Genomic DNA, 14,303 nt, shown 5'->3' on the forward strand with positions numbered 1-14,303 from the left:
ATCCAACGAAGTGGTGGGCTAAAACGCCAGAAAACGATTAATATTCTTCCACATTCAGACACAGTCCTCAGGCTGACGGCTGACTGTTCATCAGTCGGAGCTTCCTCCGCTGATCACAGATCAAGAGATCACTGATCTACTTCCACAGAACCAATGCATTCTTACTACATGAACTCTGTTCATACTCACTCCAGTATTTGCGTCCACGGTCTATAGTAGTAGTTGGGATCGATCCGCTCCTTTGGTTTCCCGGTCAGCAGGCTGTGGCACGTGGTCCATCTCATTACGCCCACAATAACACAGCACCTGACGCCAGTGGGCTCAATACAAATTGTGTGGTTTGCCCAACAGAACATGTTCTGTTGGATTTTGATTGATCACTTCAAGTCAACGTTCAAAGAGATTCAGTTAGGGCTGCAGTTGGCCGACCCAATTTCTTGGTTATGGAGGAGGAGGAGGAGGAGGAGGAGGAGGAGGAGGAGGAGGAGGAGGAGGCGGCGGGGGGACCAGGCCGGGCCCCTGCTGGGAGGGTCACAGCAGGTTGACCTTGGCCACCACCTGCTTGCATCCTGTCCGGGCGTACTGGCGCCCCCCCACGGCGGGGTAGTACTCCACCTCCCCCGCCAGCCGCTCTATGTTCTCCCGGTCGGGGTAGAAGCCCTCGCCCGTCATCTCGTCCAGGAAGCAGTCCATCACGTGGCCCTTCTCCAGGAGGCTCATGGGTAGTATGTCCGCCGCCTCCCAGAGCGGGTGCCGCTTCTCCAGCGCGTGGCGCAGCACGGGGCCCAGCTCCTTCGCCAGTCTGCCGCGGCGGTCGCCGCACGTCCCCGCCATCGCCATGCCCATGGTGGTCATCATCCCCCGGCCCCCCGCCGCCGCCGCCGCCGCCGCCGCCGCCGCCGCGCTGGACGAGTTGTGCAGCAGGTGGTGGGTGATGTGCTCGCTGCCCAGGCCGCTCAGGAACAGGTAGATGGCGTTGAGGTACTCGTTGGAGCGCCTGGTGGCCACCAGGTCGCGCAGCGCGTCCAGGATCTCGCCGTGCATGTGCTCCGCCTCGTCGAACACAAACAGGGGGATCTTCTCCTCCTCCTCGGCGCGCTCCACCGTCTCCGCCACCGCCACCGAGAGCGCCCGGGCGCAGTGCCAGGCGTCCGCCTCCAGGGGGCAGCGGTGCAGGACGTAGTACTGCAGCACCAGGGGCTCCCCGATCACCGCGCGGAAGTGGCCCGCCAGCAGCCGGCCCAGGTGGCTCTTGCCCACGCCGCTGGGCCCGTGGACGGAGAGCACCAGGGGCTTGCCGTGGACGTAGGTGGACAGGTAGTCCCGGAGAAGGCCCAGCAGCCCCTCCACCGCCCCCCGCTGGCCGAACACCTCCCGCCGCAGGGTCTTCTCCAGGCCGTCCAGGTCGTAGCGGAGCACGTGGTCGTCCAGGTTCTCGATGGCGTTGTACACCTGTGTACACACAGCGGAGGGGAGTTTTAGTTTAAGCACCTTGGAATGTTGCGGTTCAAAAAACGGGCCTTATCACTTCACGGTTTTACTCACTCACTACTTCCGTCTCCTAGAATGCTTTCAAGCTGGTTATGGTCACGTTAACTATGTGAATCATTAGTGGCATGGCCTTGCCTCATTAGCTGACTCATTTCTGTAAGTAAAGGTGTGAGGATTTATCTTTTGTTTGTTTTGTGTTTTAAATCGTTTGTGTGGTTCTGCAGAAATAGCCTAGCACCTGTACTGGGAGTGCACTGCCATGCAACACACAAACATCTTCCTGCACACTCGCTTGCTAATTTGTGTCAGTCTGCATGTTACCGCATGCTTTGTAATAGGTTAATTATGTCTAATTAACTTATTATAGTAAAGCAGAGTGATTCATGTACAGTTAAAACTCCCATCGCTGGAGGCCTCTTGCCCAATCAGATTACTTGGACGAAACTAACATAACTCAAACTAAACATCTAAGGGTTGCATTGAGATAGCCAACAACAAAGTTCTCTTACAATGACGTTGTTGTCCCTATCCCAGTAGTTATCTTGGTTTATCTACTTCCTAATAGGATCTTCACCCACCGCACTTCCTTTACGTGTGTCGCAGGCCTCTCACCCGCAGCCACGTCTGTTCTGAACCCAGCTATGCCAGCTACGCTATTAAGGTCGATCGCTATCTGTAGTTTTGAAGCTTTGATGCGCATCATTCTGCCAGAACGTTTTGACAAAGCAGTTCCTTTGTTCTCCTGTCCTCCCCCCCTCCCTCCTCCCCTCCCCCCCACCTCCCTCCCCCACCTCCCTCCTCCCCTCCCCCCCCTCCCTCCCCCACCTCCCTCCCTCCCTCCCCCACTCGCTCCCCCCCTCCCTCCCCCCCTCCCGTCCCCTCCCCCCCTCCTCCCGCCCCCTCCCTACCTGCAGGAAGACGATGGCACACAGGAGGTAGAGGCAGTACTTTGCGCGGCTCTGCGCCGGTTTGGGCGGGCCTCGGCAGCCCCCCCCCGTGGGGTACTGCACCCGGCGGGCCTTCCGCCTCCTCTTCTTGTGCTCGGGAGCGAGGGGCGTCGTGGGCCCGTCGAAGGTGAAGATCTTGGGGCTGGTCCGCGACGGCGCCCCCGCCATGAGCCTGGCGCCGCCGAGCACCTGGGACATCTCCAGGCGCCGCTTCTTCATGGCCAGATACTTCTGTCGGATGCGCACCACCGCCAGCAGGGAGGAGGAGGAGAGTTGGGATATGCTGGGCGGGACGCGCGACCTTGCCTCCTCCTCCTCCTCCTTCTCCCCCTCCTCCTCCTCCTCCTCCTCCTCTTCGTCTCTCTCCACCTCCTCTCCCTCCGTCTGGTCGTCGGCCGCAGACTCGGAGTAGCGGTCACTGCTGTCGTAGACGCTCATCTGCAGGGGGGGAGAGAGAGGGTGGGGGAGAGATACAGGAACTGCAATGAGAGTGCAATAAACCACACATTCTTGGAATGATTATGGGAAATAAGTTAGTCCGCCCATATAAAGTATTGGGTCATATTATAACATCACCTACTTACAAAGGAGGTGGAGTGAATGGAATGAATCACCCTGCCATTACGAATATGAAACATGCTGTGTTGCAGGCACTAGTGAGCTGGTGGCATTTACCCATGAAATTGTTGTGGAACAATGTAAAAAGATACTTTTTGGTTTGGATTGGAACACCATCAAATACGATAGCAAGGTTTTATGCTTCAAGTCTGTTTTTTAAGTCTGTGATATGTAAAGGGCCCCCACTTCCCCTTTCCACTTCCTATTGATAAACCATGTTGAAAGCCCGCTCCGCCTGAGCCCTCTTAACCACAAGGGCCCCCCGGCCGACACAGGAACCACCGCCAACACAAATACAGGCCCACAGCTTGGCCAACATCCAGCACGTTGCACAGCTCAGTGGTCCGCTACGTCCGTGGGCCTACGTCGAAACGCTGTGTTGCAAATAGACATGCACATCACACACACAGTGCCGACTAAGACATCAGACTGGTGGTAAGCTTCATGGCAAATAATAGAAGAAAAGTGAAATCTTTCTCTGTGTGGTCCAGGAAGAATGAACGACGGAGTAAGCTTTCATTGACAGGAATATGGGGGGGGGGTCATTCCGCTCTCAGTGTGAACAAGACATGACAAATCTATTTGGTCTGAAGGGTTCCAGTGAACGTGTCAGCTCTAGAACCATAATTCATGGCTGATGCGTGTGGATAGTGTATCATTTGCAATTGAAACCTGGTGTGATCATTTACAGACACCTCTTCCCTACACCTGTGTGTGTGTGTGTGTGTGTGTGTGTGTGTGTGTGTGTGTGTGTGTGTGTGTGTGTGTGTTCTTTTTAAACAGTGAATTCAGTGAACACATATGACCTCTGCTGTACCTTAATGACATGAGATTTTAAGTGAAGACTCAACAATCGGAAACTCAGCGTCTCAACGTGGAATTAAAACAGAGTCACACGTCGGTCAGAACATTTCCTTCGGCCTCTGCAAGTCTGAATTCCAAGCAATGACACCTTGATCATATGAACACCTGGCCGCACCTTTGTATCATACTGCACAATAGGTCCCAAATGCACAGTAGAGCGCTGAGAGAAAGCAGAAGTAAGATGAGTAACTTGATATCACTCCCTCAGACTTTTCTAACCTGTCCACTGCGTTTCCTGCAGACTGCAGAGCGACGCATTCCGCGCATTTCTGAGGATTCAAGCAGATCATCGAACAGATAAGAGGAACCTGTGACTGTCGATTGACCTCGTTCAACTGCATTCACACCCTACTTGAAAGAGTGGCTGACGAACACAAACAATGCTGGCCACCAGCCTAAATCTATCAGCTGAACATTTGTTCAACCAGCAAACTATATTTCAACTATTCAAAACACGTTCAAAAAGAGAAATGACAAAAAAACACAAGCTGTGCTTACCTTAAATGTAGATAGATGTCCCCTCCACAAATAGAGAAATGTCTTTCCTATATATATATATATCTATATGTATATAGTATATCTATATATATATATATATCTTGTATATCTTAAAGTAGGTCCATACTGCTGAGTGGCACAGAGAGAGACGGGAGGAAGCAGCAGACTCTGGTTCTCAACACATGTGAGCTCTGGGCCCCAGCCTGCTTTTATACTCCAGTTCCCTCTTCTGTTCGTCTGCAGGCTCCGCCCGTTTCCTCGTCTCTTCTTCAGAGTTGCTCCTAACAGATCAGGTTGTGCTCACAGAAAGGTGCATGGAAAAAAAACGGAAAATAGTGAAATACGAGATTGCAAGCGCACTGGTGAACAGGTTATACGTATAACATGTTTGCATAACATTTGCCTAGGGTCAGATACGGGTGCTTTGCTATATATAAAACACACACACACACACACAGTAAGAGCAGGGGATGCAGACACACACACACACACACACACACAGTAAGAGCAGGGGATGCAGACACACACACACACACACACACACACACACACACTAGCAGACACACACTAAGAGCACAGTAAGAGCTCTCACAGTTAGAGCAGGAGCACACACACACACACAGTAAGAGCAGTGCGCGCGCGCACGCACGCACGCACACACGCACACACACACACACACACACACACACACACACACACACACACACACACACACACACACACACACACACACACACACACACACACACACACACACACACACACACACACACACACACACAGCAGGAGAACATGCACAGACGGGGTAGTTTTCATTGGAACAGGGCTCTTCCTTCTGGGATATAGATAAGTTTTTGAGCAGGAAGGGAGTCTGTCATTACAGAAGCTTCACTGTTTGTCATTACTACCAGAAGAATGGCCTCGATGGTTTGTATGAACATGCAGTCGGCCAACTTTGTCTACGCAGCAGCAACAGAAGCGCGCCAACGTTGTGCTGCGGTTTCCATGGTGCACGTAGACAGCAGCCAGCCCCCAGGGTGCTGAACTCTGTGGTTAGAGTTAACACCTGTGTTAGAAATGCCATATATTGTGTGTGTTCCAAAACGTTGCCTAAGGCGGGCTACATGTCATGTCTGCTGCTTGTTGTACATTTTAGGCTAAGGTTTGTGTCGTCCGTGCATACTACATGACAGTAAAACGCAAAAACAAGCAAAACAAAACTACAAATGAGTCATCAGAACAACGTCGTGTTTATTTCTAAAGCTGGCTTTTATAAAAACAGAAAGTAAACTGAATCCAAGAAATGAAACTAGCTTTTCCTGCTCCGTCCTCGGAGCGCTAGACGAGAGGGAAAGTGTCAGTGAGCGGCACGTAGATCGACCGGATCGCAACGCACTCATCTTTTAAGGGTTTGGTTTTTTCCAAAACGGTGCAAAACGTCCAACACACAAACACACAAGTAAATGTTGCATAGAAACATTTTCCTTCTACCGGTTCAAAATATGAAAGCTAATTTTGTGTCAAAAAGGTATAGATTTTCCTCAAGTAAGGCCATTTGAATCATCGAAAGCTCGGCATACAGAAACAGTTAAATAAATTTAAAAGCCAAAACGCCCAATGTCGAATAATACAAAAAAAAGATCACAACAGCGATAAAACAGTCAGTTACTTAGTGATCCAAACAACTGAAATATAAACTGCAGAGATGTCAATCAAATGATACATTATGTTTAACTGTCACCTCACTTCCATGTCCACATATCTCACCATAACATGAGACTTTCACAAAGTCACAATCAATATATTCATCTGCCCCCCGCACATGTACACTTCTCATCCAAGGAAGAATATATACACAATGAGCTCCTTTGCTTCTCCATCGTGAAAACCTTTCAAAATGAAATGGAATTCGGTCACTCAGGTGAAATTATTATATTACACAGAATTCAAATATTATCAACATATCTTATCGGTGCATTTCAGTGCGTTTATGTTCATGAGCCAACGAGAGGTGTGTTCAGCAAGATAAGATCATGGAACTCTCCTGCAGAAATCCTGCACCTTATCTAAAAGAAAACATGCCTAAGGGAAGATCTGAATAGACTAAATAATACGACTGGGGCAAGGAGCAGCCTGAGCGTGTGATACACCAATAAAATACAAGCAACCTTTGAAGAAAGAGTAGAGCAGCGACACCCAACTCTGAGCTACCGTACAGGTAGCTCTGAGCTCCAGTGCTACCTACAGGTAGCTCTGAGCTCCAGTGCTACCGTACAGGTAGCTCTGAGCTCCAGTGCTACCCTACAGGTAGCTCTGAGCTCCAGTGCTACTGTACATGTAGCTCTGAGCTCCAGTGCTACCCTACAGGTAGCTCTGAGCTCCAGTGCTACCCTACAGGTAACTCTGAGCTCCAGTGCTACCCTACAGGTAGCTCTGAGCTCCAGTGCTACCCTACAGGTAGCTCTGAGCTCCAGTGCTACCCTACAGGTAACTCTCAGCTCTCCAGATACTGCAAGGAAAACCTCGTTCTAAACGGACAGAGGTTCGGTGTAAAGCTATTCAGTCTGACAGCCGAAATGCATTTGTATGTTCATCTCTGTGAGCAGAGCAGATCTAAAAGGACACATAATTGAAGTATAGAACCATCCACCCCACGCCCCGTGCTGCATGACCCCACCTCATCGTTTCGGGGTGGGAGGGTGCATCAGTGTCTCTCTACGACTTCGTCGTCGTCGTCGTCCGACATCACCTCTACTTCCTCCTCTTGGCTCGGCCCCGCCTGCCCCGGCCGGCGGAGGGCCCCTCGCCCGCCGCGCCCAGGGCCCCGTCGGCGGGCGCGGCGGCGATGTTGATCTGGCCGTCCTGGATCTCGCTGCGGGCCTCGTCGGGCAGCTGCTCGATCTGCTGCTGGGCCTCCAGGTAGAACATGATGTCCCTCAGCTGCTCCTGCAGCTCCAGGATGGCCTCCTCCTTGCGCTCCCCTGGGGTTCAAAAAAAACCAAACGCGGCGGCCACATGGTTTGTTTTCGGGTCGTCTTTGTTACTGGAACCTGAACTTGAAGCTCCCGTGACCATCTCATCTTTCACATGTGTGTGTTGAAAGAGGGGGAGGACCTTGATGATTCAATGACTTAAGGTCTTCCTTAAATCATTGACCTCAGTGCCATTGAGCTAGGAATCAGTCTACTACTACTACTACTACTACTACTACTACTACTACTACTACTACTACTACTACTACTACTACTACTGCTACTACTACTACTACTACTACTACTACTACATCATGATTAAGCATATATTATCATCTAATGCCCCTTGCAGTGGATACCAGATGATGGCATCAGGCTGTGCCATCAAACTAGATAAGCCTTGGGGTTCTTTGGTTTATTTTTGTGGGGACGTCCACACAACACACACACACACACACACACACACACACACACACACACACACACACACACACACACACACACACACACACACACACACACACACACACACACACACACACACACACACACACACACACACACGAACCCATAAAAGGTATCACAAAGAAACGTGGGCCGCTCCCATTGGCCGCTGTCTCACCGGTCTCCCTCCCCTTGCGCTCCTCCTCGGCCAGCTGGGCCTGCAGCTCCGTCTGGTTGGCCCTCAGGCAGTTGTTCATCTCCTGCTCCTCCTTCAGCTCCCCGCTCAGCTTGGAGACGCGAGCGCTCAGCTGGGTGTACCTGAAGCAGAGGGGCGGGGGGGGGGGATCTGCTCAGTGATTGGCTGCTTCAGGGTTCCAACATTCTGTCGACAGAGTTACTCGTTCTGCGCTGTTGGCTTTGGGCGGGTACTAGAAGTTCTGTATCATTGTAAAAACTTGAAATAAATGATCCATTGATTTTTTTTTTTATTGATCTTTTTACATTTCATTCTTATCTTGATAGAATATCTTGAGCGGTTACGTCTTTTAATGTGAGCCTCTTCAAAAGATCCTTTTCTGTCACTGTGTAAAGTTCTCTAATCAAGTCTGAAAAGCCAAGTCCCTCCATCCTTAAGAAAAAGTACATTCGATAACTGGTGTCTTTCTTTAAATACCATTTCATCCTCACAGAGCGCAGTTCTGAGGTAATACACAGGCCCAATAACATAACATAACATGGATATAAATACGTCTGTTGTTACTTGCAGATACTGACTGAGCTGCTGAACGTATCTGCTGAATGTTGAACATACAAAGTATAAATAAAGGTTCAATATCAGAATCCAACGTCACGATTTTGAAGGACAAAAGGTGTCCACAATGCCAGGCGTCACACTCCATTATTTGACAGGAATGTGCGTGACTAACTCGTCATCTGACCGACACACCAAGCGCAGTGACCTGGTGTGAACCTGCAGTGTTTGCTTCTCCCACAGAGGGAAATATGCCACCGGTTAAGGTGTGGCGTAGTTCAGAAAGGTCAAGTGGTAATTGTAAAAGTAATCAGTGTGTATACTTGGTGACCTACTTCTTCTCCACACCCTGCTTCTCCTTGGACAGCTCGCCCATCCGCTGCTCCAGGTTGTCACAGCGCTCCAGGGTCTCCTTAAACTTCACCTTCATGTTGCTGATCTGGACACACACACACACAGTTTGTTTAGTGCTTCCATGGCCAATATTAGAGGTATTGCATGTAAAAACGAAACAACACGCACGCACGCACGCACGCACGCACGCACGCACAGTGCTGTCTAGTGCGTCCATGGCCAATATTAGAGGTATTACATGTAAAAACGAAACAATAAATATAAATACAAGCAATTGAACAGAGCAGCCTGTCCATGGGTTACCTCCTCTGCAGTCTCCTTCTCCAGATGAACGATCTTATTCTCCCAGTAGATCCTCTGGGACTCCAGCTGGCTGGTCAGCAGGTACGAGTACTGCAGACAATCAATTATGATATGAACCAAAAAATTATAATACTGAATAAAAAGGTGTGGTGCCACAGAGAAGGGAGGTGAAGGGACGTCTTTACCTCCAGCTGCAGACCGTCAATCTTCTCCGTGTGGCAGATCTCCCCCTCACACTCAAACTGGACCATCTTGCCGTCCGTCTTGCTGGCCACCAGGCGATGGACGTAGTTATCTGCAGAGCAGCGGCGCACGGTAAGTCAGGTCCAGGGGATCAGTGAATACATAAATATGCACTTCATTCACTAAAGTCCTCATTCTCACTATACAAAAAAAATACACTTCCATACACATAAGTGTATATATTGTATTTCTTGATTTGGCTCCAATTATTACATTGTATTGTGTTTATTACATACAAAAGACCCGAATTCCATTACATTTGCGTTTTCAATTTGTGGCACGTTAATGAACTATATACGATACCTATGAATGTATATCCAACGTCCGCAAACATATTCAATTCGAAGACCCCTACTTCCCGTATCAAACACACAGCCGAGACACAGTCCACGGTTATTATTAATAGAGAGCAACTGTGGCCAACAGGTAACCACAAAGCACGCCGCGGGACAGCGCCCGTGGCGACACAACAACAACAACAACAAGGCGGCCCCGTGGGCGTTGGGTACCTCCGGCGTAGTCCCACACGCGGTGGTTGGTCAGCTGCATGGCGTAGGTGTGCTGCGTCTCCTCAAAGTGCTTGTAGGCGTGGCGGCTGACGTAGCGACCGCAGCCGATGTGCCCGCAGATCAGGCAGATCCACAGGTTCTACGGGGGGAGGACGGCGTGGTGTGTGCTGGTTAGCGGGGGGGGGGGGGGGGCTGTGATCGCTGCCTGAAAGGTCGCGGGTTTGAGAGCATACATTCTAACCTCCAGGCCGCCTTGAGCGAGACGCCCTCCCCTCAACGTGAGAATGAAGCATTTTTTTTTGGATTGTCAAGAGGGTTGGGCTTAAGGTGTCTGCTAAGGACTTGATCTCAAGGAACAGCAGAAGACGGAAAAGGTTAGAAGGAGATATACTGGGAGGACAGATCAGAGATATGTGTTTCAACCAAAAACAAGGAAATACATAAAACACAAACAGTAACTCGGGTTAAATACCTCTTGCACGCCACATTCAAAGCACTTGTTCTCCTCGACGGGTTCCGGCGTTTGGCAGTAACGACACACGGGACACCTGAAGAGAGAGACAACAACAGATCCCCGTCAACAAAACCCTGAGCCTCACCACTGGTGGGGCCGCCACCAGAAGCACTACGCTCATTGTTCTCTGTTGTTGAGCCGTGTGCGTTTCCTCCAGAATCTATAGACACAGAATACAATAGGAGGAGGAAGGAACCACGGAGAAGAGACGGCGAGACGGAGCCTCTGAACATCAGACGGAGGAGCCGACAGCGTTAGGGTCGCGTTATTGTGAAACCATTACTGACTGGTTCCTCATAAAAGGACTGGTGGTTGGAGCTGGTCTCCCCATTGTTACTAGTGCTGGGCCGAGTTAATGTTCGCTGTTAATATCTAATCGCTGCTTACAGATCCTTACCTTTCAGGAAGACAATTGATCAAAACAACTCTGAAGCGAAAGAAAACGAGCCCTTCAACCCGCTTTGAGCTGGTCTGCCATCAGACATTATCAATCTCAAGTCTGATTTGTTAGACTACCCTTACAGTTAATGGTGACATAATGGTACCACCAGGTGTGGTCAGGGTTACACCTGGTGGTATAACAGGTCACCGGCCCCAGTGCCGAGTGCTGCCCGGGTACTACTCACGAGGCGTCCTCCCAGCGCTGGAGACACTGGCTGTGGAAGCTGTGGTTGCACAGGGTGGTGAGCACCCCGTTCACCGACTCGTCCATCCGCTCCAGACACACCGTGCACTTGGGCAGCTCCGTCAGCTCCATCACCGGCAGACTGGCTCCCTGCGGGGGGGGGACGGGGGCGCAGAGGATCAGGGGGAGGGATAAGGTATAAGATAAGATAAGATATAAGGGCGACGTCTTCCGGTGAGAGTAGGGGTGCACGTCAGGGTAATGGAGTTAACATAACAGCGTGAACATAATACTGCAGACATAGTTAACAACGGATTACATTTGTTTAGTTATATCAATAGCAACTTAAACACACAAGAGGGGATTGACCATGGGATGGGTGGTCTTACTGTAACGGCATATATATATATATATACATATATATACACACACACACACACACACACACACACACACACACACACTATATACCATTACAGTAAGACCATCCAGGACCACCAAGCCCACCATCCAAGACGACCCTACTATAATATATATAGTAGTATATACATGTATGTATAGCAAATACTTTAGTGCTTAAAGTCCTAATACCCGGTCTGACTTGATGACCTCCGCCCGCTCCACATAGACCAGCTGGCACACCGCTTCCTCGATGGAGTTGAATTGGCGGCCATTACAGGCCGTATAAAAGCTGTCTGCATCTGCCTGTTCAACACAACCAAATAGAGAGACATGGCATTGAAGAGTTCACTATGCACACAATTACTGATACAAAATGATATCAATTCATCGTGTTGTGGTCCTGTCTAGATCAACTGGCAGAGCATGGCATTGAAAAGGGTGCGACGTTGATGAGCCATTAGAAGACATTTTAAAATCTCCCATTTGTGATGTCACAACTGGCTCAGTAGGGGCCTCCCTAACTACTAGTTGCTTCAGTGACCTTTACAACTTTAATTCATCGATATAAGGTGTGTCTTTCAAATGGCTTAACGACATCACACCTGGTTGTCAAATGGGGCCCTTGAACACTGCCAGGGCTACGGGCTTGACTCCCGCTGTGGGCCACCTGTTCCAAGAATACATCCAATGTGTATTGTGCGGTGCATGCTACATTTTTACCATCCGATGATGAATCGAGGCACCGCCCCTTACCTGAGTTCTGAATGTGATGAGGACCATGTACTGGTTGGGGGTGGAGTCTCGGATGATCTTCATGTGTTCCATGACGTCATTGAAGGGCGCCACCAGCTTCATGAGGTCATGGCTGGTCATGGTGGCCGGGACGGTGAGGATACAGAGCATGGCACTGCGCCTCACGTCCTCCGTCAGCGATGTCATCTTACTGCGTCGCCACGAGGGATCACAGGACTACATTAGTCTTCTGGGTTTTCAACTGACATTATTTTTTTCAGTGACATGATGAAGAGGGGAGATTATTAATGTAATTTACTCAAATGTTATAAATTTCAATCATCACCCTGACTGCTCCGTTGTCGCCAATATAAAAATATTTGCAGGATACAGCTTCAGACATACAAATACTGGGTTTTCTATTCTTGGTTCAGATTATCAAAGGAATGCTTCTTCCATGGCTACTCAACAGACAAAGCAAGCCATTTTACGTTTTGGGCTATGGTAAAATGCAACGGGCATATTCCAAGCACAAGTTAATAACGACTAGTTAACTAGTTACCAATCCAATGAAGAGAGGACTCACAGATGAAAACAATACTTTGTGCCGTGACTCACTTGGTCTTATAGAGGTGCATGATCCCGTGGACGATCTCCACCGAGGGGTTCCCACTGAAGAAGGAGATCTGGTCGGGGAGTTCCTTAGAGGGAGAGTCTGGCGCCTGGCCCGTCTCCCCAGCCTTGTCCTGAACGTCCTCTGTACCGTCTGGGTCAGCCCTGGCTCCCCCCTGGCCCTCGCTATCCTCCGCCGAACCACCACTGTCTCCACCTCCTCCTCCTCCTCCTCCTCCTCCTCCTCCTCCTCTGTCTGTAGGGACAGGGACGGGAAGGAGGTTCTCATCTCTGCCGTTTAAAACTTTGGAGAGATGGATGTAAACAAACGTTACAATGTCATAATCTATGGATAGATGGACGAATGTCTACCTGGATTGGGCTCAAACGTCTCAATGACCATGTCCCCCATAGCTCTGCTGCCGATGTGTTGGTGGATGACCACCGATCGCTCCAGCTCCGTCTTTCCACTCAGGGCGAGTTGGGCGAGGCCCAGGGCTTTCTCCTCGAGGGTCTTCTCGGACATGCCGTCCACTGTGGCGGGGAAATAAACACGGGGAGGGGAGACGTGATGGGTCTCAGGTGCGCTAGCTGAGTGTGTTTCTGCGTGACATGATGCTTATCGGGCTTGCCAGTACATGCTAGTACAGTTCATGCGTCGAGAGTATGCCATTGTTGTTTACAGACAGAACTATCCCGACTTTAGAAACCATTTTCTGGATACTGGTGAATCACTGGGAAGGTTCAGGAGAAGAATGAATGTTTGGGTAAACTACAATAGGGCCTGGCTTTTATTCTTTGTTCGATCTTCCTATTTTTTTTCTGAGCCATCCCAGAGAGGAGCATTACTACTCCTATGACCCGAGCACCTGCCAGCCTCCCCGGGGCTAGTGGCCCGGGCTACACATGACGCTAAGCCCTAGCTAGGGAAACTCACCGGCAGAATACTCGAAACCCTCCGGAGAAGGAGACTGGTCGGCTAGTTCCAAACGGATGACAACCAGAGACACACTCATGAGGTACGAACAAAGTGACAACCTTTTTGAGAAAACAAAAACTCAAAAATTGGTCAGCAGCCCCCGGTTGGCTCACAAGCAGAACACTCTGGGATATACTAAACAATCTAATGCTTGAAAAATCAACAGCATTTGGTTGTATTACGACATTCGTCCTGTAGTCTTCACACACCCATAGAGACGAGTCAGAATATTGAATCCGAGACCATAGCCAATGATCATTAAGGAGCGTTTTCCCCAATATTTACTGTCATGTTTGGCAACTGTTTATTGTTCAATAGTCTCGCGATACCAGGTGATCGGAGATCTCGCGGTCTACCAAACTACTTTCGCGAGGCGTCTTCTTCGTTTGATGTAAGATGGTGGTTGACATTCACCATGTCGGTGTTGCCGTCGCCTGCAGGGAGG

The 14,303-nt window shown here is 49.8% G+C and overlaps 2 protein-coding genes across 2 annotated transcripts; both read right to left on the reverse strand.

The window, feature by feature from the left end:
• Positions 1-469: 469 nt before the first annotated feature.
• On the reverse strand, positions 470-4,724 carry tor4aa (torsin family 4, member Aa). Its single transcript, XM_084483134.1, has 3 exons — positions 4,419-4,724; positions 2,400-2,876; positions 470-1,452 (listed from the first exon to the last, which is right to left on the reverse strand). The coding sequence occupies exons 2-3, from the start codon at positions 2,874-2,876 to the stop codon at positions 532-534; spliced, it is 1,398 nt and encodes a 465-aa protein (XP_084339260.1). The 5' UTR covers positions 4,419-4,724; the 3' UTR covers positions 470-531.
• Positions 4,725-5,652: 928 nt separating this feature from the next.
• Positions 5,653-14,183, reverse strand: brap (BRCA1 associated protein). Its single transcript, XM_084482979.1, has 14 exons — positions 14,068-14,183; positions 13,817-13,917; positions 13,252-13,413; positions 12,886-13,135; positions 12,289-12,478; positions 11,725-11,838; positions 11,135-11,283; positions 10,467-10,542; positions 9,995-10,133; positions 9,428-9,537; positions 9,243-9,332; positions 8,921-9,024; positions 8,013-8,152; positions 5,653-7,399 (listed from the first exon to the last, which is right to left on the reverse strand). Exons 1-14 carry the CDS (start codon positions 14,115-14,117, stop codon positions 7,170-7,172), a joined length of 1,905 nt encoding a protein of 634 aa, XP_084339105.1. The 5' UTR covers positions 14,118-14,183; the 3' UTR covers positions 5,653-7,169.
• Between the last annotated feature and the right edge of the window lie 120 nt (positions 14,184-14,303).

This window comes from Micromesistius poutassou (genome assembly GCF_964030765.1).
Source record: "Micromesistius poutassou genome assembly, chromosome: 18".
NCBI classification, from domain to species: domain Eukaryota; kingdom Metazoa; phylum Chordata; class Actinopteri; order Gadiformes; family Gadidae; genus Micromesistius; species Micromesistius poutassou.